Source organism: Polyodon spathula, chromosome 4, assembly GCF_017654505.1.
Source record: "Polyodon spathula isolate WHYD16114869_AA chromosome 4, ASM1765450v1, whole genome shotgun sequence".
In the NCBI taxonomy this organism is placed as follows: domain Eukaryota; kingdom Metazoa; phylum Chordata; class Actinopteri; order Acipenseriformes; family Polyodontidae; genus Polyodon; species Polyodon spathula.
Window position 1 is genome coordinate 64,134,914 of NC_054537.1, and position 25,126 is coordinate 64,160,039.

The window sequence follows — 25,126 nt, forward strand, 5'->3', positions numbered from 1 at the left end:
CGCTGCTCCCGAGGGGTGCGCGGGGGTGGTAGCGATGAGCTGAGCCTACAAATAATTGGCTATTCCAAATTGGGAGAAAAAAATGATCAAAACAATTGCCGGCTACTAAATTTAAATAAATAAATACCAGCAGCCTGTTTTTAACCAGCTGAAATCAATGCATTTGTTAAAAAGGTCTTTAAAACATTTTATTTGTTAATAACATTTTTCAACCTAGGATTCCAATGCTTGTCTGCAATGCTTGCCAGTGCACACCCTTTTGAAATATTTCCGATATTTTTTAAACTCCACAGTAAGCACAGCATCTTTCTTCTTTATTAAGCTGTTAGTCTTTAAATTAGGACAATCATGAGCTGTATCCTACCTTAACCATAAACACTAAACAGAAGATTGAAAACATTGTCTTTATACCAGCTTTACTAAAGGTTTTTTTTGTTTTGTTTTTTTGTTTTTTTATGCACTTTGTTTCAGCAGTAGCAGCACAAAGTGGATAATGGACTTTATTTTTTAAATCACCCTGTATAACCGCTCCTTTTTAATTAAAGGTGTCTGTTTGTTTAGAAGAACCTCAACACTGCCCCGCTCCATCAACTATGGAGGAGATGGAACAAATAGTTTGAATTTACCCTGGTGAGAGTGGGGAGTGTGTCTGTAACTATAGATGAGAAATCCCAGGAACATTGCTTCTCTGGGCTGATATACTGGAACTGGAGTGAGCAGTACGTTTTTTTTCCTTTTTCCTTTTTATTGGCTATTCTGCTCTTTGAACCTTATTATTTTCCATTTAAAAAGGTTGTTTTGTGTGAAAAATTGGTACTGTGCTTTTAAAAAGGCACCTATTTGTAAACATACACACAAGTCCCGGGATGAGAAGCAAACATATCTAGCAAAATGTATAATAAGAACTGCTCTTGTCTTCTGAAGCACTCGTTACCGTTTTACTGTTCAGGAGATAAAACAGGAGCGTTTACCGTTGCACAATGGACACGCTGCTTCATTTCCCCCACTGGTGGAGAGGCTGCCCCATAGATATGGAGGGATTACACCGGACATGCCCATGGAAACTCCAAGCAGCAGCATGCAAACCGAGCGGCCATATTACCTAGGCAAGGAACGTCATTCCCTATAGGCAACAGATAGGAGCGGAGATAGAGAAGAGGTGTGTTGTTGTTGTTTAAACTTTGACGTGTTCCAGTAATACATTAAAATCACACATATTACGTGAAAATATTGATTTACAAAACGGGCGTGTTTTTTATCCTGAAATAATAACACAGAATGAAAGGTGGTAATAGATAAAGAAGGTCAGACAGCTAATTAAAAACTTAGGTAGGACACAGACCCCCCCTCCCCCCCCCCCCGCAGGCGTTTTGATATTATATTAATAAATACAATACAATAAATACCTACTGTACATACATACTTAATATTTCAACGCTACCCTCATGATTGGGGTTTTATTTATTTATTTTTAATAGGCATAACATTGTGTATTATTTACAGCGATAGGGCTTCATCCCTGCCACAGCATGTTATTTTGGTTTTATTTGTGCTTTGTGTCAACATTTAATGCACATGTTAAATCTGGGAATCTAACAAATAAATCTGTGAAAAAATACATTAAACTTAAGTCTTTTTTATAAACTAGAGACCATGGTTATGACCTCAAATATCCCATTGTGTCTTAGGCACAAGATTTTTCTTTTCAGTGCCAAATAATTTAGCTGACAGTTGACATATATAAGGTAGTTTAGCTTTAATTGTTACAGGAGGAATTATAAAAACAGCAATCACAGAAGTTAGCTTTTTTCTTACATGTCAATGTGAACATGCTATTGCAATAGTTAGTGTGTGAAAGTCGAAATTTCAGAATTACTCCAGCAACCTTTACATATTTTAAATAGGATGGACTGCATGGTACGATTTGCACTGCACATTTCTAGAAAACGTTTCCACGCATGCAGTGCTCCAGCTGGAAAGCACGTACTCTTCTGTGCAACCAAACTCCCAGGACTTCATCCGCCCCTGTGCTAGAATCCAATCGCATAAGTCTCTTCAATTCAAAACTAATCCTTCTATTGAGCACTGGAGACACCACCCCACCCTCCTCCGCCTCCGGGACCAAGAACGATTTCAGTGAGGACTAAAACATTTGTAAGTATGGGCTGGTGGAGGTGCGCGCAGGCTACAGCAGCTGCAATGCGTCCATTACTAACTTTTACGCTTCTTTTCTTTACTTTTACCGCAAACGCGCAGTATGAGAAATATAGCTTTAGAAGTTTCCCTAGACAGGAACTTATGCCGCTGGATTCTGCTTACAAATACGCTTTGGACCAGTACACCAGTGAGAACTGGAAAGAGAGCGTGGATTACTTAGAAATGAGTCTGAGGCTGTACCGTTTGCTGAAGGACAGCGAGGCGTTCTGCAATCTCAACTGTAGTACCGTTCGGATGGACAATGAGGCGAAGTTTGCGGATTTTGCCGAACTGCAGGTATTCGGGAACATCATGAAGCGGGCCCAGTGCTTGAAGAGATGCAAACAGGGTCTGCCGGCTTTCAGACAGTCTATGCCAAGCAGAGATACAGTGGACGAATTCGAGAGACGAGAGCCTTACAAATTCCTCCAGTTTGCATACTTCAAGGTAAATACAAATAAAGTAAAGCATATACAATGTGTTGTATATTCCTAACCGGCAATCTATTTTAAAAACATTAATTTTTTAAAAGAATACCAGTATAACTGCATGTGTGTTTGTTTACTTTAGTGTTCGCAATTCTGCTGATTTTGCTTTTATTGTTGCGTTTTTAATCTCTTCTGTGAGACTAAGGCAGTATCGTCGAAATCAAATGGCTTCAGCGTCGTGCTTTGATTACCGTTACACTGGGCATGCATGCCTTTTAATTAGTAGGGGCTGTGTGATTTTGTTGCCACGTACAATTGACTGGCTCTAGTGGACGAACTGCATACCACGCAGAAACTGTGAGATACCTTTCAGGGCTCTTTCTTCAATAAGTAGGCTATATCTAATATAGCGTTCAAGTCGTGCCTAGATTACATCAAGATTATACATCGCTATAGCGTAATCGTAACTATAATTGTTTTTGTAATTTGTTGTTTACTTGCAGTATAACCATGTTGTGGAAGCAATATTTTTACGTTCTTGTGTCCACACTCATTCTTAAGTTATTTTATCCGCGCAGCAAGAAAGGATAAGCTATGGCAGAAATACGGTTTTCTTTACGGTATATTCCACCAGTGTTGCGTTATTGTTGAGAATCCTGGCAAAAGTGTAACCACTTTTTTTTTTTTTTTGTTCCTTTTCTTCTGTTATCTCTATTTAGTCTGACAACATTGCTAAAGCAATTTCTGCAGCTCACACCTTCCTCCTAAGACACCCTGAGGATGAGATGATGAAGAGGAACATGGCTTATTACAAGAGTTTACCTGGGGTTGAGGAGCACCTCAGAGATCTGGAGACCAAGGCCTATGAGGCATGTGAGCAGTGCTTGGCATACAGGGCTGGGGAATGGCAGCATTGTGTTGTGATCATCCACCTGGCTATTGTTCTTTGCACTTCACTGGTGCTTTCTGTCTGATAGAGGTCTTTTATTTGAAGAGGATTAATGTGGCCCATGTGCTTCTTTTTTGAAATGTCACATAACTGCACACTTTTGTGTTGAAAGTTCTTCTCAATGATACTGTTGTTGATGAAACAGACAATGGTTGAGACTTACAAATGTGTAACAATATGTGCAGAAAGCAAACTGAAATCCAGCAGTGATGTATGCTGTTTACATGTTAAACTGCATCAGATATAACTGCAACCATTGTGGAAATAAAGGTTGTTTTATATGAAAGGGAAAATGAAACAGGTTAAACAAAATCCAGACCTAAAAACTGTGCCCAAATGGTGTAATGGTCTTATAGCATTACCCGTTTTATTTCATTCACAAAAACACTGCAAAATTGCAAATTGGTAACTTGGCTTAAAGACCTTTATTGCCAGCGAACAAGACTTTAAGCCATTTCTGGGAATGAACATTTTCCAAATGTCTGGATTGACAAGGTGCTTGTTGAGGTTACTGGTGATTTTCTCCATATTTCAGTTAAGAACATTGTAAACGCTTGTGCCCACAATTAGGATCAACCTGCATCTGACCTTTCATTAAAACTGATAGAACCATAATACAACAGTATTGAAAGAATAATACAAATGTAAATAGGGGAGGTGTAATCTGTGGATTCTGTACACTCCTTTTTTTTTTTTTTAGCCACTGTGTTGATTACTGTCTTCACTCTCTTTCTAGGCACTATTTATCAGGGCAGTGCGGGCGTATAATGGGGACAATTACCGCACCTCTATCTCAGACATGGAGCTTGCTCTGCCCAGCTTCTTCAAAGCCTTTGATGAGTGTCTCGCTGCCTGTGAGGGGTCCAGGGAAATCAAGGAGTTCAAAGACTTCTACCCCTCCATAGCAGGTTTGTCATGAATTGCCTTGTCAAAACACCATGTTCTACACATAGATTGCAGTACGTTTTCAGTTATGCCATATGTACAGCAAAAACAATTACAATTAAGGGAAATGTGTGCAACAGGAATTTACCAGTTTGACCTCTCTTAACATCATCTCACTAACCCGCTTATTGTTGGGTTTTGTGCAGCCTGTCAAATGCCGGGCTTTTTTAAGTAACCACAGGATATAATTCATTTCTAACAACCAATAATCATCTCGGCTGATAAACTGACATTTTTTGCAGCCTGTCAAATGCTGTGTGGTCGGTCTTAACGCGATACAGTTCAGTTACAAAACGCCAACGTCGACAAATGTTTCTTCATTAACATAGTCAGTCTTACAGAAAAAACACTGAAGTGCAACACCTAATTGATAGCTCTCATCAGACAACAATATATTTGTTTAGATAGTGACACAAACTATTTCCTTCCAGTTAATGATACAAAACATATGTGTCCTGTAGTAAACTACAGAGATCTGTCGCATATCCGACTGCGATGGGACCAGAGTGAGGGCGGATATGTAAAAGGGCGGATAAATGAATCCTGTTTTAAATACCATTATACACAGCTGTAACAATTACTATATTCACACAATTATTGTTTTGAGGTTAAGTTTTTATGAGGGAGCTCCTCTAAATCCCATGTTTAGAAAGATACAGGATATTAATGCTTAAAACAGAGTAGCTGTCTGAGTGTGTGTATTCGCTGCTGAGTGAAGCTGATACGCCCCACAGGCGAACAGGATTTATTTACATATCACACACTGAACAGCTTGCGTGACACTACCAGCAATGGCAGCGCATGCACATACAACACGGTGGTGTTATGTGGTAGGATCTACAATATCTGAACTAATTGTCGCTGTTCGATAATAAACTAACTTTACTGAAGAGGTTGATCACAGATTACTGTATATGCATTTGTTTAACTGTACAGTATTAAAACACTTCTCTTTAACCATTATTTTCCGTTTTTGTTCTTGCACACTGCTGTCATAGGCAAACCTGGGTTATGTCGTGACCTGCTTTATATCAAATTATGAAGCACGTTTGTGTGTGTGTGTGTGTGTGTGTGTGTATATTGATTCTAAAATGATGTAGGATGTCCCATCTGGTAAAGGTACAACCTATAGGTTAAGCCATACTATTAAGGGAGTGTAGGTTCACATTCCTGGCTGTATCAAGTTCATCAGTCAGTCAGTACGTTTACATGAGGTCAAGCCAATTTTCTGATTCAGTTTTCTGAATAAATTGGATTTCTGAATGGCACTTTTCTGTGTTTACATGACGTGGAATTGGTAATCAGTTACCCTTCCGATAAATTCGGAAAGCGTAAAGCATAGGCAGTAGCGACTAGGATTGGAAAAGACTGCTTGGTTCAGTCTACAGTAAGACTGAGGTATGAATTATCAGGAATTTTAAATTTAGCGAAATAGCAAATTCTTATGTTATATTCAACATTATTTTACTGTCTCTCTTGTTCCAATTCCCCATCCTGTGCAAACTGTCCACTCCTTGTAACAGCACATCCATTATACTTTAAATGAATACTGTTACTTTAAATGAATGATAACTAAACAAACTTTGACATCGTTCCCACGCACGCGATTACTAAAGCAACAATATCCATATTTCCTGCAATAATGATTTAACATTTCTACACACACAGAGATGGTACCAGAACAATGGAAGTTTGTCACATTCCTATTTAAATGTATCTCCATAGATCAAAATGTTGGGGACTTTGCTATATGCATACTGGTGCCTATTTATTAAACCCTTGTAAGACTGACACTCGCATACCAATTATTATCATTGGTGTTACTGACCATTTTTAGTTTCTTTTAAAATGTAATTGAATTTTCTCTTTCTCTTTGCAGACCATTTCATTGAGGTTCTGAATTGTAAAGTGAAGTGTGAAAGTGATCTAACTCCAGTAGTTGGTGGCTTTGTTGTAGAAAAGTTTGTGGCAACCATGTACCATTACCTGCAGTTTGCCTATTACAAATGTGAGTATATGATCATATTAATAAAGGGCATCTTTCAATACACATTGTGTAAGTTAATACTTTGTGCATAGGTATGCATGTATTTATTGTTAGAAGTGTAAGGTGGGAGGATAGCAAACACTGAGCTGTTTTGGCTGCTCAAACTGTGCAAAATGATGCCATATGTGCACAGGATGATGTGTATATACAATACTAGATGTTTGATCAGTTCTTAAGTGATTGGTTGATTTTCCATACATGATTTATGCTAATTGTATGACTTTTGCTATTATGCTCCATTGTTGGAATTTCTGCATCATAGAAAGGACTGTCATTAAGCTATGCAGATTGAAAGTAAATGTATTCATTCATATGTTTACAAGTGTTTGATTTGTATGCAGCAGGCTAAGAATGACAGTCATACTTTTTCACCAGAAGGGACGCTGTAACAATAGGGCAAGTTGTATGTATGGGGTGTCTGTCTAGATTAGAAGTTCATGAGAAAGGGGTCCCTGAGTGGCTCATCCAGTTAATGCACTGCCTCTGGGAGCACAGGATGAGTCGCACAGCTTGGACAGTGCTAGTTCACGTCCAGGCTGTGCAAAGAGGCAGAACTTTGCTGGGGACCCAGAGGGCGGCGTTACGTTGGCTGTGATGCTCCCGGGGTGGGGGATGGGAAACTGGCAGGGACAGTCTACTCGCTGAATGCATAAGAAGCAGGGCTGATCTGTCTTCCGGGATCGGTAGCCTGCCTACTTGTGCTCTGGATTGCTTGGTGTTAAACAAATTCTGGCTGAAGGCTTGTGAGATCGGAGGACACACTCATAGGCCCTCAGAACGTCCGGGGACTTGCTGCGGTGACAAACATAATTGGACATTTCAAACTGGGGGAAAAAATAAATAAATAAGTAAAAAAAATAATTGGTCACTCTAAAATTAAAAATAAATAAATAAATAAAAGTTCATAAGGATAGGGGGTCTCTGAGTAGCTCACTTGGTAGAAGCACAGCTAAGGGGGCTCCCGAGTGGCGCATCTGGCAAAGGCACTCCGCATGGAGTGCAGGATGCGCCCTGCAACCTGGAGGTCGCCAGTTCGGCTGTTCCACTGCCGACCGTGGATGGGTGTTCCCAGGGGGCGGTGCACAATTGGCAGAGCGCTGCTCATGACAGCAACCCCAGCAGACTGGCCGGGCACCTGCGTGGTCCTCCGACACTGTAACATGGCGGGCCCACAGAGTGAAAAGAAGCAGACAGCTGACTGCACATTTCGGAGGATGCGTGTGTCCGTCTTCGGCTCTCCCGAGTCAGCGCGAGGGTGGCAGCGGCGAGCCGGGTTGAAATAAAAATAATTGGACATTTCAAATTGGGGAGAAAATAATAAAAATCATTAGCGATTCCAAATTAAACAAACAAACAAACAAACAAAAAAAAACACGTTGCTTGGTGAGTCATACAGTGCACGTATGTGTCCAGTCTGCGAAGTGTTCACTGGGGACTCCCAAGGGAGCAACCCATTGGCTGTGGAGCTGGCAGGGAGGCAAAACCTGGCAGGGACTGTTTCTCTTCATCGCGCTACAGTGAACCCTGCTAGCTAAGCACCCTGTGACTTTATCGTCCCGAGGTTGGTAGCTGACATCCAGTCTTGAGTTCCTGGGTGTAAAAGAGAAAGCTAGTTCAGCTGGGATCGGAGGACTCCCATTGAACCTTCAGGTCTCCTGAGCTGTGTGGGGATATTCCAAATGGGGGAGAAAATTGGGGGTAAAATAATCGAACACACTCAAAATGAAGGAAATAAACTTATTGAGGATTCTAGATATTGCAGTATTTTTGGTTTTGGTCATCATAGTTCAATTTATTTACTCTACACAATGCAGCTAAATTGTGCAAATTATTATTTTTTTTTTAACTTTTTTTCCAGCAGCTTGCAGAAAAGTTCTCAGAATAGGGAGACCATACAGCTCCAGAAATATACAGAGCATCAAAAGAAACGTATCGCTATTAACACCATTTATGGTATATGCAATTAATCACCTAATTAGTGAGACAGTTGATTGGACACTGGATATGAAGTGGTTTCAGCTGTTGAATTGCAAGCTTGAATACAAGCAATAAAGAAAATTGCAGAAAAAAAACAATATGCTCTCTTGACAAACAGTGTACAGAGGGTGTCTTGACACTCTGTCAATAACTGGCCACAAACTGGGAGACCAAGAGTCACAAGACCTGCCCAAGAGCGACAGATCATTTAGCAGTATCTTCGTGATGTCAGTTGTTAATCGCCACAATAAAAAGTCACTGCACCTGCTCTAAAACAGAGTTTGTCATTTTCCGATCACAACTAGTGAATTTTATCCAAATAAGTGATAAGTTTCTTTTGATGCTGAAATATAAGTGATACGTTTATTTTGATGCTCGGTATATATTTGATATCTCTGTCAATTTAAAAAAAATAAAGTATGAAATAAAATAAATTACTAGTGTGAGGATTGGCTAGAAGTGAAAGTTCTATATAAGCTTCAGCAACTTTGTGTTAATCTTGCCATCCAAAGCATTTATATGGGTTTTGACAGAGGTATGATTACAGTAGTTTGTTATATCACGTGGATCAGCTCATCTTAATCATAATTATCCAAAAACTGTGCTTCTTTCCAGTAAATGACCTCAAGCATGCAGTGCCCTGCGTAGCGAGCTACTTGTTGTTCGATCCCAGTGATGAAGTCATGAAACAAAACATGGTCTATTATCAGTACCACAAGGAGAAATCGGGTCTCGCAGATGAAGACTTCCTGCCAAGAGTTGTAAGTGTAGAGGTTTTTGGATAGAATGGATTTATAACAAACCATAATGTATCATGGTAAAACATCTTGCACATTTATCCAAACACGCCAAGGCTGACATGGACTGAACTGTTCCTAGAAACCTATGTTGTGGTTTTTTGGGGTTTTTTTGCATGAGAATGTGGGTGCGTGTCAGTTCAGTACAATAGAAGCATTTGGACTAACAGAGCTTTTTCAGTGTGTCTTCAAACCAAATGGAAGGACCATGGTAACATTTTGCCCACTCCCAATGTTAAATGGTAAAGGAGCCCGAAAAGGTTGTTAGACATGAGCGGCTCATGGGAATACAATACACTCCTATGGGTAATTCACAGAGAACATGCACTTCTAAATAGGATTCCGATTTGGTTGAAAGACCACTTTGGATACCAGCATAGAGCCTGTCCAGGAACCAAACAGGAGACCCTTTTGAGGTCCAGGTAAGTACATGGCAATGCATTTAGTCTCATGCAGACTCAAATGTAACCAAAGCGGTCATGCCCTCTCATTAACCATGTTGTGTGCACCTCCATATGTGTCACTTTAATATAATCCATGTATCAAAGTGCTAAAGGAACTCTTCACATTGAGCTGTGGTTTCAAGGCAAGGCGCCTGATGAAATGCAAAAAAAAACATATACAAAAAAAAAACAGCTACAATAGAGACAGTGTTTAACCAATTAACCCTTTGTGGTTGATTTATTCAGCACTTGTCAGACACGTCAGGTCCAATTTATTTTCACACGTGCTGTTTATTTTACACACACTTTTTAAAAATATTTTTTTCCAGAGTAAAACAGGTTTAAAAGGCATTGAATCGCAAAAGGACACTTTTTGTACTGCATCTCCAGCCAAGCCCCACCCCTTGTTCGCTGTATTTCACATAGACGTGCATACTGATAAATCCTCTCCTGATCACTCGTTTTATCATCAAACTCCTCAGTAATGCGATCCAAGTCATTATTTTATTATTATAACATCTCAAAAAGCTCTGCAGATGTCCATGATGTTCTTGAGCAGCTGTCTCCTTTGTTTATGTCCGTGTTATCTCTGTAGTGCATGGGGCTATCATATGGCCCCCCCCCCCCACCTTTTTTTTTTCTCTCAACTTCATTCGGCTCCTGTCTGTCTCACTCGGCCATTAAAAGGTTTTCTCTGCTTTTTCCGGAGAGAAAAAACTACTAGAGACCTATTTTTTTTTTTTTACATCTTTTTAATTTCGGACAAGGTCTGACATCAAACTGGAAAGGGAGAATTGTCAAACCTGGTCCAATAAAGGACCGCAAAGGGCTAAGAAGGAGGCTTCCCATTTATTTATTTATTTATTCAGTAACTATTCAACTCGTGTGACATTTTCATTTTTTCTGTTTTCTGTTTAGGAGGCAGTACGATATTTTAACGAGACCACGATGCAGCTGAAGATTCTTGAGTTTGCTTCACAACATTTGCTGCCTGATGATGAGGTAAGTTTTACTGATGGGGTATCTTCATGATATTTTGAAGAAAAGCACACCGGTGTAGATATCTGTCTGGCACACTGAAAAACCTATGGAGGTGTGCTTTTAGTTTTTTTCTTTATTGTAACCCTGCAGCACTTTACCTCCACAGTGGATGTAAAAAATACATCAGTACCACATTAGAATAAATGTGGTATGTGTTACAACAACTAGGGAGTGGTGTTGCAGGGAGTCACTAGTGTACAGATAAAGCCGCAAGAACATACACAATTGACGCCTGTTTGTTTGGGTCATAGAGAGAGAGAGAGAGAGAGATGAGAGAGAGATCAGAGAGAGAGAGAGAGAGAGAGAGGAGAGAGAGAGAGAGAGAGAGAGAGAGAGAGAGAGAGAGAGAGAGAGAGAGAGAGAGAGAGAGAGAGAGAGAGAGAGAGAGAGAGAGAGAGAGAGAGAGAGAGAGAGAGAGAGAGAGAGAGAGAGAGAGAGAGAGAGAGTTTTTATTGAGAAAAAAAAATTAGCTATTAAAGATACAAAACTGAAAGATCATAATTGGATAAGTCTCCACCCCCCTGAGTTAATACTTGGTGGAAGCACCTTTGGCAGCAATTACAGCTGTGAGTCTGTTGGGATAGGTCTCTACCAACTTTGCACACCTAGATTTGGCAATATTTGACCATTCTTCTTTACAAAACTGTTCAAGCTCTGTCAAGTTCCTTGGGGAGCATTGATGGACAGCAATCTTCAAGTCATGTCACAAATTTTTGATTGGATTTAGGTTGGGGCTCTGTCTGGGCCACTCAAGGACATTTACCTTTTTGTTCCTTAGCCACTCCAGTGTAGCTTTGGCTATGTGCTTTAGGTTGTTGTCATGCTGAATGTCCTTAAGGACTTCTCTGTACTTTGCTGCATTCATTTTCCCTTCTGAATGGAAAACACTTTGTCCAGTCTTGGCCATAAAAGTCTGTAGTTCTTGCAAAGTTGCCATTGGCCTCTTGGTAGCCTCTCCTCTCCTTCTTGCTCGGTCATCCAGTTTGGAGGGACGGCTTGATCTAGACAGGCTTGGTGGTGCCATACACCTTCCACATCTTAATAATCGTCTTGACCATGTTCCAAGGGATATTCAAGGCTTCTGATATGTTTTTTTTTTTTTGTTTTTTTTTTTGTTTTTTTTTTATACCCATCCCCTGATCTGTGCCTTTCAACAATTTTGTCCGGGAGTTCTTTTGAAAGCGCCTTGATGCTCATGGTTGAGTCTTTGCTTTGAAATGCACTACCTAGCAGAGGGAACCTACAGGAACTGCTGAATTTATCCTGAAATCATGTGAATCACTACAATTTAACACAGGTGGAGGCCACTTCGTGTGTGATTTTGAAGGTGATTGGTTACACCTGAGCTAATTCAGGATTGCTATTACAAAGGGGGGTAGACACTTATCCAACCAAGCCGTTTCAGTTTTTATTTTTAATTCATTTTGTACAAATTTCTAGAATATGTTTTTCACTTGGAAGTTGTTTGGTAGGATGTGCAGAAAAATGAAGAAATATATTTTAATGCATTTTAATTCCAGGTTATAAGGCAACAAAACGTGAAAATTTTGAAAGGGGGTGTAGACTTTCTATAGGCACTGTGTGTGTGTGTGTTATATATAATATGTAGATTTAGTCAAAAGTTTACGTACCCCAATGGACATTTATAATTCTAGAAATTTCTCAAAGAATTTCAGGGGGAAAAAATTGTAGCTGAAATTTTTATCTTGTGGATGAGGTAAAAAAGTTACAAGAAATAGATGTCTACAATTATTTATTTCAGCAATGCCAAAATGCTTATTCAAAAGTATTCATACCCTTTGATGCTATGATAGTATTGTCAACAAGGTGCTAGAAATTTCAGTACAATAGATAATGCAGAGCCTAATTCTAGAAAAGTCTAGAAAATGCTAGATTGTAGGTAAACGTTCTTGGAATATAAAAGGGTTAGGCATAGGATGATTGCTGTAATTACCAATAAGTCAATAAGGGAAAAAGTAAAGAGCTATCTGAAGACTTTAGGCGGAAAATAGTTTGTCAAAGCTGGAGAAGGATACAAGAAGATTTCTAAACATTTTTTTGTATCCCAATTTCAACTATGCAAACACTAAAACATCAATACTAAATACTACATTGACTTGTTAGTAAAGATCAGCATTTGTTTTGTCGGATTCTGGAGATCAATTTTAAATCAAGAAGAAATATAAAAACAATCTCCACTCTGGCTAGCTGCTCTGAAAAGGTAGTGTCAGTAAGTACCATACCTATTTATATTGTAGTCTCTCATTAGACCAGGGTACAAATTCAATTATTTGACTAATCAGGTTGGAAGAAAAAAACAGAAAACACTACGGCCCTCCAGGAAATGAGTGTGAGATCCCTGCAATAGTTTCCCTGCAATTTAAGTTTCACTCAAAAAATAAATAAATAAATAAATAAATACTAAATTGTGTGTGGCAGAGCAGAGCTTTATAGATTGGCAGGGATGGGGTTAAATTCCCCTACCTGTCTGGGTTTATTGTTTACGGGTGGCTGGGGTTGATTAGAGAAATTAATGATCAATCAGCACCCAGCCACCTGACATAAAAGGAGGCCTCAGCTTCCCGTTAGGGAGAGGACGGAGCAGAGGAAGCAAGCCAATGTTTGTGTTTGCTGGTTTTTTGGTTTGTTGTTTTGTGTTTTCTTTTTGTTAATTTCTGGTCCAGTGAAGGCATCGCCCAGCCTGGAAACCTTTTTGTAAGTTTTGCTTTTTAATTCCCTCTCCTGCCTCGTCTGTTTTTGTTAACTAGTGATGTTTTCCAAAATGAGGTTACAAAACACAAAGAACTGTGTCATTTTGTGTCACTTAGTTTAAAGTGCAAGCACCTTTTATGTTAATTTTATGCATGGGCTTTTATATCAGATGGCTGGGTGTTGATCATTAATTGATTGTTAATTACTCCAATCAACCCCAGCCACTTGAACACAATAAACCCAGGCAGGTATAGAAATTTAACCCCATCCCTGCCAATCTATAAAGGGCAGAGCTCTGCTCTGCCACATTGTGTAAAAACATGTCACTTCAGCAGCTCTACTATTTTAGAGTCGATGCTTTCTTTTTGAAGTCCTCGGAGCAAGTTTTTAACTTGACTACTCAGTTATAAATGTATATGAAAGGCTACCTTTTAAGAATTAGCTGTTCAAGTGTGTTGCTATTGAGCATCTTTTTATTAGTATGGTCCGCATTCCAAATCTTGAAGAATGGCATTTCTGTAACTGAGGAAATTTAACCATAATAATCAGTCATTGATAATAACAATAAGTAGTTATTGACTTCTTCAATATATAACAGCATTGATGGGAAATGAGCCTACTTAAAGTGCATGAAATGTATGTTGTCCAAAACATGCTTTCATAAAATGTGGAAAATAGACATGAAATAATCAAAACCCATGCACACTGCAATAATGTAAAAATATGTCTTACCTTATACACATCAGACTTAGCCTTATTTCTTGATTTTTCTTCTTTTGAAATAAGTTAGTATTTTTACTTGGTAAAGATACACAAGGCACAATTAAATTAAAATTTACTCTAATTCTACTTTTAAACATGTACGTTTTCAGTTAAAAAAAAAAAAAAAAAAAGAAAATGATGGCACAGAAGTTTCCAAAAACATACCAGCTGTGGATTAGGCTACTGTTTTATGTCAGATGTGGAATAAAGCTATTTAAATTAAAGGAAAGCCTGAGCAGACCAGAATCATATTTCTTAAATGTTTTCATAAATGTGGCAATATCTGTTCATTATGCACTTCTTTCCTTCATAGACATAGATGCACCTTGGCCATTTATAGTCCAAGTCTCTGTGCTGTTATTCTTTGTCTAGATGTAGGTTCCACCACATAAGAAACACTGTGCATCAAAGACATTTACCTTAAGATATTCATCAACAAATTATGGTGAACCTGTATAAACCAAAATTGCCTCACTAGCCACAAAAACTGGTACACCCTTGCTATACCCCAGAAATAGTACAGCTCCTGGACAATACACCACACCAGATTTCACTATATCGCCTTCATACAGAAAAGTTTCTGCTGCATTGCCTTTTATGCCCATTTGTCTATGACACATCCATAATTGGTGTTTGTGAGACGCTTTTTGGGAGATTTCTCAAATTTCTGTTTTTGAAGAATGCATGCTTTTCCTCAAATCTAAGGCGCCATTGATTTCTAAGTGGTCCAAACTGCAGTAGATGTTGTGATAAATGCACCAAGTAATGGAGTTTTGGAATGACTGACGTGTGGGGTTATGCAAATCTGAACTGGATGTTGTGTGTTGCTGTTAATTGTTGTAGTTGTCCATCTGTGTCTTTGGTTGCATAAGGACTTGTAGCTAGAAGTGTTATGACAGTTGGCCTCAGGAAATTATCCCATTTCATATCATTAACTGGAAATTTCTGCCTGGAAAACATTTTAAATGGCACACAATTGTGCTGAGATGGGAAGTAAATGGTAATGTGACAAACATTTACAGTGCAGGCAGTTTGCATTATTTCTAATAACTTTGCGGAATAAAAAGCTTGTACGTGTGTTTCAGAAGAGATTCCCAAAGACTGTCTTTTGGTTCTGTACATCCAAAGACTTGTAATTAAGTTACTCTTTGGTATTCTGACCCAAACCATCAGTTTGTCAGTTCCAGTCTTCCGTGACATAAATTTGATATATTGCATAAATGAGGAAACAAGTAATTTGTTAATCCAGATTATTTTGCCTTTTATTGAAACTGTTGTACCATTCACTAGAAGGGGCACTTGAGCTGAAACCTTTAGACAGAAGGGATACAGTTTAAAAACAAAAGAGTTCTTGCAAAACTGAGGTAGAATTCCTGCCCATATTATCTAGAAATAGATGATCACAAAGTTCAAAGCTTCAGATTTCCTGAGGATGGTTTTTGCACCTGTAAAATATCTTAGAAATAAATGTTATCAAGCTGTCGTGATATTAGTCTAACCACAAGGTGGCACCCCATACACAAGTTTAGCTAACAGAGCACTACAGGACACTGCAGTACAAAGAGCCCAGTGTGAAAGGAATCGTGCAGCAAATTTCCAAGAATTCACAGCAGCATGGCTTTTCGGTGTATCTTTTCAGATAGTGTATCATGTTGCTGATCTCCTTTAGATGGTTCGAACTCCAGGCCTTTATTTATAGTTTGTGCTAAAGATCTGCAATCAGTGCAATATATATAGATAAGATAATCTTCTCATTAGGTGTATGTTACTGATGCAACTATTGCTGAAATTGTTATGTTTGTCATGTATAATTCTTTCATAAATTATTGCCGTTATGTACTAAATATGCTATTAAAATTAATATTTGGGCGGTAGGATGACAAATATTGATTACCATCATTATTACTTAATAACCAGAATGTAGTGTTTATATGACTCCCTTGTTTCAATTGTGCACTGGTATTACAGAAGACATTAATGTGATACTGTAAGCTGTAGGTGTGTAGGCTATTAAGATTTTTTTTTAAAATAAATTCATATACAGTAATACGTGAAATCTTTTGAAAACGGCTGATCTTGCGCATTCAATTTCCCAAACAGCAGACTGAAGTGGAAAGGGATTTTCAGTCAGTTCGGCTCAACAGCGACTGGTGCTGTAGACTGCACTCTTCTAGTAATTAACGCTCTGAGAATGAATTGGGTCCGTCTCCATCTACTAAATGCTGTGGCTAATGGCCAGGCACTTGCCTTGAAAATGGAGCTGTTACAGATGGCTGTATTTGCCATATATGGCTGTATAGCGGTGTTTTAAATGCAAATTTCCATGTGCAAACAATGTAAGTGACGTTGAGATTTATTAAGACCTGTTTAGAAATGTGCGTACAACTAGCTTGTTTCTAAACGGTCTTAAAAATGACCATTTGCAAACAAATGGTCATTTTTTTCGCGCACAGATGAGATACTGGAGACAGGTTGATGAAGCTTCTCCAGTACATAGTTTGCTCTGGTTTTGTGAAGCACTTTTGGTTTGGTTTTACCTTGATAAGCGCCAGTCTTGGACTCCCTAGTGATGATGGTCCTTGATTTAGTGCTGGTCCGAATCTGTGAAACCAACATTATATGTGTTTAAGGCCCTGTGAAAGTCGTGGAAATTCTTTAAAATTCACAGTAAAGTGTCACAGTAAAGTGTCGCATTTTGCGGAATGTGCACAGAACCATTTTATAAATTGTGTACAGATTTTTTTATTTAATGTATTTATTTTTTAACATCAAATATAGAGAGAAATGGACTAACATCATCAAAATCGACGTCAAAGTTATTCAAGCACTTTACAGTAGCTTGTGAAACGGTGTTGTAATTAACAGCCTGTAGGTATATCTGTGTGTAGTATTTTAATTTCCTGCCTAGATTGCTTGTAGTCCCATGACATAATCACTCTACAGCACTGTGTGCATGGTGAATAGTACACACAGCAGAGCTGTACAGTTTAGTTATTTTTTTTGTATGAAATACAATTCAATTAATTTTTTTCTTAATACTGTAAAAATCATGGTATTGGGCTAACTTCACAATTTCTGCACAGCCCATGAAATCGTGATTTACACAGTGCCTTTTATCTGTTTAAAATCTTGATGTGCCTTTTCAGTATCCTTACACACACGCACCTCCTGCATGTAGGTCAGCTGAGAGAGTAGGTTTTTTTTTTTTTTTTTTTTTTGTGGACTGGCACAAGACTGTAAACATTCAGAATCTTGGCCCTCTTCTGGTGCCTGTGAAATGACAGGAATAGGATTTGGGTGGCAGTGACCTTAAAAGGTATTGTTTGCAGCTCAGCTTACATATCAGGCCAGTGTTTTTTGTCTCCTGTCACTCTCTCACGCACACACACATACACACACAGGGCCTCTCTCCCGAAGAAGGAGGAAAATCACCAAATATTGACTTCACAGATGGACATGCGCACAGACACACTGACAGAAACTCTGAAGTCTCCATGCCAGTGTTTGCAATGCTGCTGTCCAGTGGCCGAAGGCAGAAACTTTAAATAACAACTTGGTAGTGGCTTGTGTAGGGTCGCAAAATGAAGTGCAGAGATGATCAGAGACAATCGATCACACCGATCGTTGCATCAAAGGTTTATTGCAGTGGTCATCAAAATACAGAGCGCTCCGGAGAATAAGTCACTTCATCAGTAACTAGTGTATTCTACCGGGGTAAAGCACATACATGGGTTATATAGTATTCCACATAACATCCCCTGCTCCTATCAGGATTTGGCACGCAGCAGACAATTCATCCATCCCTACCCCCTAAACTCATATACTAGAGGATAGCTGTGGGGCATGATTGCCCCCTCCGTTGCGGTTGTTATGTTCACTTTAACCTGGAATTTATGACCTAGCAAGCAAGCAGGCATTGCCCTTCTACCATCCCCGCACTGCCCCTGGACATCTGACCCAACCTAATGGTGTACTGAAACATTCCACCCTTCCCCCCTCCTTTCACAAATTCCTTACTAAACAGTGTAAAACCGCACCCAAATGATCGTTGGTTGATACTGCTATCCTGTTCGGTTCCTTCACTTGACATTTCAATTATTGTAACTGGTGTGTTTTACAGTTGTTTTTTAGATGCACTTTGTATATAAACATGTCAAGTGCTGTATTAAAACCACCGGACAATTAAAAATAATAATATTAAATAAATAAACCTCGCCAGTATGCGATCACTGATGCAAAGTGTCTCTAAACAAGAAGAAAAGTACATTAGTTAAGAACTCTATTTCCTGTAGTTGCTCTTTGTGTTACACAGATTTATGTTAATTTTCTAAATATTTTTTTTTAATCCAAGAAAGTGGGGCTGGTGCTGTGGAACCCTTGTTAATTTTGCTCTGATTGCGGCTCCCCCTTGCTCTTCTGAAATACCTGGTGTACCATTGTGAAAATATGATGTTTATCCTAATCGCTTGCCAGTTAAAGCTCACTGTAAACTTAAACCAGATTTTTTTTTTTTTTAAGTAAAAATTCAGAACAAAAGTTAACTTTTGAAATATCTTTGCGATCCCGAAACTTGATACTGTCTTAATATTCAGTATTATTATTATGTTTTAATATTCAGTATTATATAATAGGTTATGTCCTTGACTAATGTGATTTAGTTCAGAGTTCAAAAAGCATGCGAGACACTCGCCCATTGTAGTTACACAGGGAGTTTGTTCAGAAAATACACAAAGGTGCAAGTACAAAGTTACTGCTGGGTGTCACAAGATCCAAATGATAAATATTTCAGACTTTTTTTTTTTTTTTTTTTTTTTTTTTTTGTCTACCTGCGATTGTTTCTACGCTTTTGTGTGCCTCCATCTCTCCATTTTTAAACCACTGTGAGAGACAAACTAGGTGCACTTGAGTGAAGTGGAATATTGCTTATTTTAACATTTAAAGCAAATGGGAGGCATCACTTTGGACAGAAGTAGGGTCATAAGTGCCAGGAAAATCAGTGTATTAGGATTTGTGGAGCTTAAGAGCGCCCATACATTAATTGTCAAATGTCTGGACTACAAATTGTTTTTTCCTCTATTTAACTGTTGAAAAATACTAATATTTATTATGTTTCTTTTAGTAATCACTGACTTGTAAGTTTGTTATGACAAAGGTTAATAGCAAAACCACTGTGCTACTGGCTTCAAGTAGGGAATGTGAAACACTAACAAGGGCATTACTCAAAATGTTTGTCTAAAATACTTTGTTTACATTGCTGTCTCGCAATAGTGTTCAGTAGAAGAAACGTGTATTTTAAATTGTTTAGTAAAGGTAACATATGCTAATATGATGTTAGAAGGCTATATTCATAAATAATTGGTATACAAATGAATGCACTGCTATTGTATGAACTATTTTCAGGAATAGTAGTGCTCCAGTTGCTGTCTACTATAGTCTCCCCATAACCTGTTTTGATGAAGGGAGGTGTGCTCATGCACACCAGTGAGTCTGACTAGACTGCTGCTTGCCACGTAAGAAAACGCCAAGCAGAGCACTGTGCTTTCCTTGCATAGCATCTAGTGAGACCATCTTCCTAGTTTGAGCACTGCCCTTTACCAGCTCCTTCTGTTCCAAAGGATTCTAAGGTTGCCAAAATACGTTGACCAATCATAGCAGTTGTTTTCCTTGCCATTGCTTTTAGTTTTGTTTTAATTTTCAGTTAAAAGCAAAATAAACAAAACTGGCTAAGCTGCTTCACCAACATGAAATAGGCCAATTTGTTTGTTCTGGGTGTCTGCTAAAGCTATATAACCGAGTACGCCCTGGAGGGAACTCTGTCTTGCCGTTTCTTCCAAACCTCTATTTATTTTAGTGGTGAAATGAACTCTTATTTTTGTACCCGTAGCAGGCCAAACTCACGGAAGGCATGCAAAATACGTAATTCAAAATGGTTTTTGTAAGCTTGCCTCTTTGCTTCCACAAACTTAATTCTTGCTGCTTTCTCATTTAAGAGCAAGAAGCATCGCGTTTCATTTGACTGTCCCCTTTCTTTTATACAGTATGCGTTTCCAATCATTCTGAGGTAGTTATTCTGATGAATCCAATCTGTTTTGTTTTGTAAGCCTGAGAGTGCTCTAGATCAGTGGTGTAGTGGTTTTAAAAAAAAAAAAAAGTTTGTAAACTAAGCTTTTTGCTGTTCCAGGCCAGGGTGAAAGGGACTAGGGTGTGCAGAGATTATGTGCCTGTCAGTTGTGCAAAATTGTTGGTTAAAGGTTAATCAGACGAGATTCTGCCCATTATTAAATGAGCCGCTTAATATAATAAATTGCAATATGCCTTGGTTTCAACCCATAATATAGCCAGGATATGCTTATCACTCAAGTTATACACTCAAACACTCAAGTTCTTAAATGAGAAATGGGTAAATGCCATATTCCCCAAATAAGAAGTGGGTAAACTGTGTGCTTGTGTCTACCCTTGACTGCACTACTGATCTAGATCAGTGGCTTCAGTGCATTTCATTTAATTCCCTTCATTTTTTTCAGCAGTGCGCTTCCTAATTTAGTCCCCAAGTATTTCTGTGCGTTCTGCTTTCACATTTCTTAATTGTCAGTTTTGAGAAACAAAAAAAAATATTTTTTCCTGCAACAGCAGACCCTGCTTTTGTACAAAACTCATGCTACATTACTGTTTTTCATTATGGTTAAATTACTTTGCCTGCTGCTTTGGCTGAAGAGATGTTTTCAGCTCATTATACTGATGTGCAGTTATATCATCCTTAAACTCCTGATGGTAAACAATGTGACTTAGTCTATTCTATTTGGGATGCAAGATGCAACAGAAGAAAAATCAGTTTTTAATACACAGACCCCGTCATGTCGCAGTCATAATTGACACATGCTGTTAAACGGAGAGGCAGCATATTTGTGCCTAACCCCTGAAAAAAATGTACTTTTGCATTGTTGCATTTGCAAACATCTATTCGTAGTCTGGATCACTACATCATAATTTCAAATTTCTCTTTGATTTCAGCTGTACAAACAGATTGATACATTACGATGGTGTGATTTGAAGTATTGTGAACCACTAGCAGTGTGTACCAGTTGGAAGCCTGTCACGTACCAGTATTATCAATGATGTCGCTCGGGGGATATGGGGCTTCATGCAGAATGGTATCATTTTCCATGGGCAGCATTAAATACACCTGGGCTCTGCTTGCTGTATCCATTGGTTTCATTACCCAAATGTTTGGTGGTGTGGATGTTTATTTCTGTTCTTTGGGTTCCATTGAGGTGCAGAATAATTGTGTCTTCCTCTTCTCCTTTTTAATATTTTGTGATTTTAATTGTTTTTATGTTTTTTGCTTTTCCCAATTATAGGCGGAAGTGGTGGAATTTCTTGACGAACTTCTGGAGACTGATGATATTAGCTAATCTTTTTGACTTAAACTGACTTTCCAAAACAATGGAAAGAAAAAGACCTTTTGTGAATTTAGACCTCCATAAAGCTCCCCTTCATATCTCTATAAACATTTAAATACTGACCTTAACATAACACCACATGCCTTTCAGTCCTAGGCCACTTCAACTGAGATTGCCAGTTCTGTATTTTGTGGTGTTTTTTTATGTGGAGTAATATCCTCTACTTAGCCAGAGCCTAGTGGCCATCAAACCAAATACTCTTGGCCTTCATAGGTAAAAAGAATAATTTAGTTTGCTACAAAAACCTATTTTAACATTTCAATCCCGACACATGACACCTGTGCTTGTATTTATTTGGAGCACAGGGTTTTTCACTCTTGTTGTAAACCTTCACATTATTATTTTTTTTTTTATTTACTTTTTTTTTTAATGAATACTCTTGTGTGGGGTTTGTGGTTGTGTTTTTTTTTTTTTTTTTTTTTTTTTAAAGTGTTACCGGTACATGTTTCTGGTGCTAACCTTTTTATCCTATTCTTTCCCTCCTTGTTCTCTGTAACCTTCCTCTCCAATTGCTTTGCCCTGAGGGCCTATGCTTTCTAATATATATTAGAAATGTCCAAATACACCAAATTTCAAGTGCTTTTACTAACCATCTGATGATGAAATTGCAATATATCAGAGGAACGCAACCTCAACGGCCTGTCACGTCTGTCTGCAAGCATGAGCTTGTAATGAATGTCCTCCCAGTGGCCTTGCAGACACGCCTGTAATGTATTGGCATGTCAGCCCATTGAATTGAATGGAAAGGTAAGAGCTGGAAATGAACTGCCAATCATGTATCCAAGATGAACGTCTTATCATTCAACTAAAGAGCAAGCTGTGCAGTCCAGAAGTACGTGTGTGATGCTGATGTGCGTATTGTTAACTCAACAGCCGCTAGGAGGAGATTCTTTACAAGCTGAAGGTCACAAAAGAAGCGCTCTTTACCACAGTCCAATCCAACTCTTGGCCATTGCCTTTCTGTCACTCTGATTGGTGATGTGTATGTATGTTTGTATCCAGATGGAAGTGACATATTATGTGCCTGAAAAGCTGTCCGAGTCACCCGACAAGGAGTTTGCAGGAGAGGGTGACTATGAAGAAGGGATCTACGCTTCTGAGTCGTGGGAGAGGGAGGCACAGCAGATAGGGGATCTGGGTAGATGAAACAGTGACCTACCTCTGTGGTTGATACACTCATACTGTATGGCCTTTTACTATTTTAGTTTATACCTTCTGTTGCTGTTTGCCACAAACATGTTGCCCTGTGTATTGTTTACAGCTGACAGTGTCCATGTAATAGAGCAACGACTGTTGCACGTGTAAAGTTAAATCATGTAGAAGTCAGATTATTATGCCCCATTGTATACATTCTGTAGTTCTTAAATATAATATCCTGCCACGCATTAAGTGAATTGCTTTAACTGGCTTGCATTGAGGATGGCAACATGAGTTTAGTGGTGCTGCTTTTACATTTCTATTGGTGTGCCAGGTTACTTGGAATTTTGGTGCAGATTTAAAAATAAATAAATAAAAATTGAATGTGGCAGGAAGAGGCAGCAAAACCAGATTTGAAACTCTTCATGTAATCAGGGCAGAGGTGTGAGCAGTTGGGCCCCTGGTAAAGAACTGGTTCCTCCGCGTTATACTAAACCCGCATACTCAGCTGAGACTTCAAGTGTTAGTGGGTAGTTTCCAGGGGCCTAATTGCTTACCTAAACAAGAGGAGTTCCGAAAGCCAGGACTGGGGAAGGACCAGTTTGAATTTCTAATGACGCAAAACAGATTCCAGGACTGCAGCAACACCACATATCATAGGGGTCACAAATAACAACAAAAAAAAAAAAAAAAAAAAAACCCAAAGTCTAGGATTAGGACTTCTTTGAGAATATAAACAGTGCTGTTTGAGTAGTCAATCACAGTGGTATGTGAATTACTTAACAGGAAGTGAACACATTTGTATTTGTTTCCTGTGTCTTGAATCTACATGTGGCTTGGTGAATTCAGTTTGAAATCTATGCTACAAAAAAGAAAAGCTCCCACAGATGAGTGAACAGTAAAGCTTTTTTAAATAGTCTTATTTGGATTCTGTGTGTGTGTTTAAATTAAATGTAATGTATTAATGTGTTTGTAATCATTGTGTATTACTTCTTGCATACATGGATATTTGGCATGTTTGCTAACGTCAACGCTGTGCCTTCCAGGGGATATAAAGAAAAACACAATTCGTTAAAGCGACTGTCCACTGAATATATGTTGCATAAAATTTGCTTTAATCCTCACCCTCCAATGAAAAGCCAAGTTCAATTCCTTTACCCCTAAAAAGAACAAGGCTGTAAAAAGAGAATTTTGTCTACAAGTGACTTCCAAAAATTAAATATTTGCTATGGAAGCTTACGTTTAATAGAGAAGTTCATTTTTCCTACTTTGCATCCAGTTTAAAAAATGAAAAAACATTGCTGGCTGATACATCTAGTTTCCCTAATATCCCGATATTGGTCACAATTGGTGCAACACAATAATTAAAAGAGTGCAGTTTTATTTAAAAAAAAAAAAACAATGAGATAGAAAGGATTGCCATGCTTTGTACAATTTTTCATTGCAACCCCTCCCCGAGTGTGAACTTAACCATCTCCATTTTAAGGAAATGCGTAAGATCCCTGATCCAGTGATGATATAAGGGTGGGGCAGCCTGCTTCCAATCAAGCAGCCAGCCGGCTAGCCAAGGGGGTTGAAAATGCCAGGGTGTCTCACTGCAGATTATAGTTGAATATCACTGAGCACTACATCGAAAAGGGCATTATATGAGGTGGGATCAATGAGCACTTGGAAGGTCTAAGGGAGGATCAGAGATCCAGAATGGAGCAAGCCTGAGATGGACCAGTACATCGGGATTAAAGAAGCAGGAGTTGATTTTTACATCTGTCATAAATTGAATCTTTTTCCAGGTAAGTTCAAGCTAGCTTGGCTTTTGACAAGTGGTATAAACAGTGATTGGAAATACAGAGACAATGCAGTCACAGACAAAAGTATTGGCACCCTACGCTTAATTCCAGAAAATATGTTAAATACAAGCATTTAGTGAACATTAGCCACTAATTAATATGGCAAAGTCCAAGATGCATGATTTCAGGTAGTTTAACAAACAGTCTTTATAGAAAAAATGTAGAAACGCCCTTAAGCAATTTCACATATTTGTTCATGACAAAAGTATTGGCACCTAGATTAAAAGTCTAAAAAATTTATAGAACTAACTAAAAATATATTCATTGATTGAAAACCATTATACAGTAATTAAGCTGCCTTATAAAGTCAATAGCCAGAAAAAAAGGTAATAGGGAAAAAGAAGAATGTTATGTCACACAGCAGATGGTCGAGACAACAAGTTGG

General features: G+C 38.6%; 1 protein-coding gene across 2 annotated transcripts; it reads left to right on the forward strand.

Annotated features, from left to right (window-relative positions):
• The first annotated feature begins 1,944 nt into the window (after window positions 1-1,944).
• On the forward strand, window positions 1,945-23,859 carry LOC121314733 (cartilage-associated protein-like). Of its 2 annotated transcripts, none has more exons than XM_041248324.1 (7): window positions 1,945-2,643; window positions 3,344-3,493; window positions 4,310-4,481; window positions 6,398-6,526; window positions 9,158-9,303; window positions 10,701-10,784; window positions 22,760-23,859. In XM_041248324.1, exons 1-7 carry the CDS (start codon window positions 2,161-2,163, stop codon window positions 22,901-22,903), a joined length of 1,308 nt encoding a protein of 435 aa, XP_041104258.1. In that variant the 5' UTR covers window positions 1,945-2,160; the 3' UTR covers window positions 22,904-23,859. The 2 variants fall into 2 exon arrangements, with proteins under 2 accessions (XP_041104258.1, XP_041104259.1); XM_041248325.1 differs by having other exon boundaries at window positions 1,951-2,643; window positions 21,656-22,852.
• The last annotated feature ends 1,267 nt before the right edge of the window (window positions 23,860-25,126 follow it).

What these genes read in the sequence shown, in the direction of transcription:
- LOC121314733 (XM_041248324.1), top strand. Translation starts at nt 2,161, where the DNA reads ATGGGCTGGTGGAGGTGCGCGCAGGCTACAGCAGCTGCAATGCGTCCA. An exon ending in TGGAGACCAAGGCCTATGAG is followed by an intron (nt 3,494 to 4,309) that starts GCATGTGAGCAG and finishes CTCTCTTTCTAG; the next exon opens with GCACTATTTATCAGGGCAGT. An exon ending in ATTTGCTGCCTGATGATGAG is followed by an intron (nt 10,785 to 22,759) that starts GTAAGTTTTACT and finishes GTTTGTATCCAG; the next exon opens with ATGGAAGTGACATATTATGT.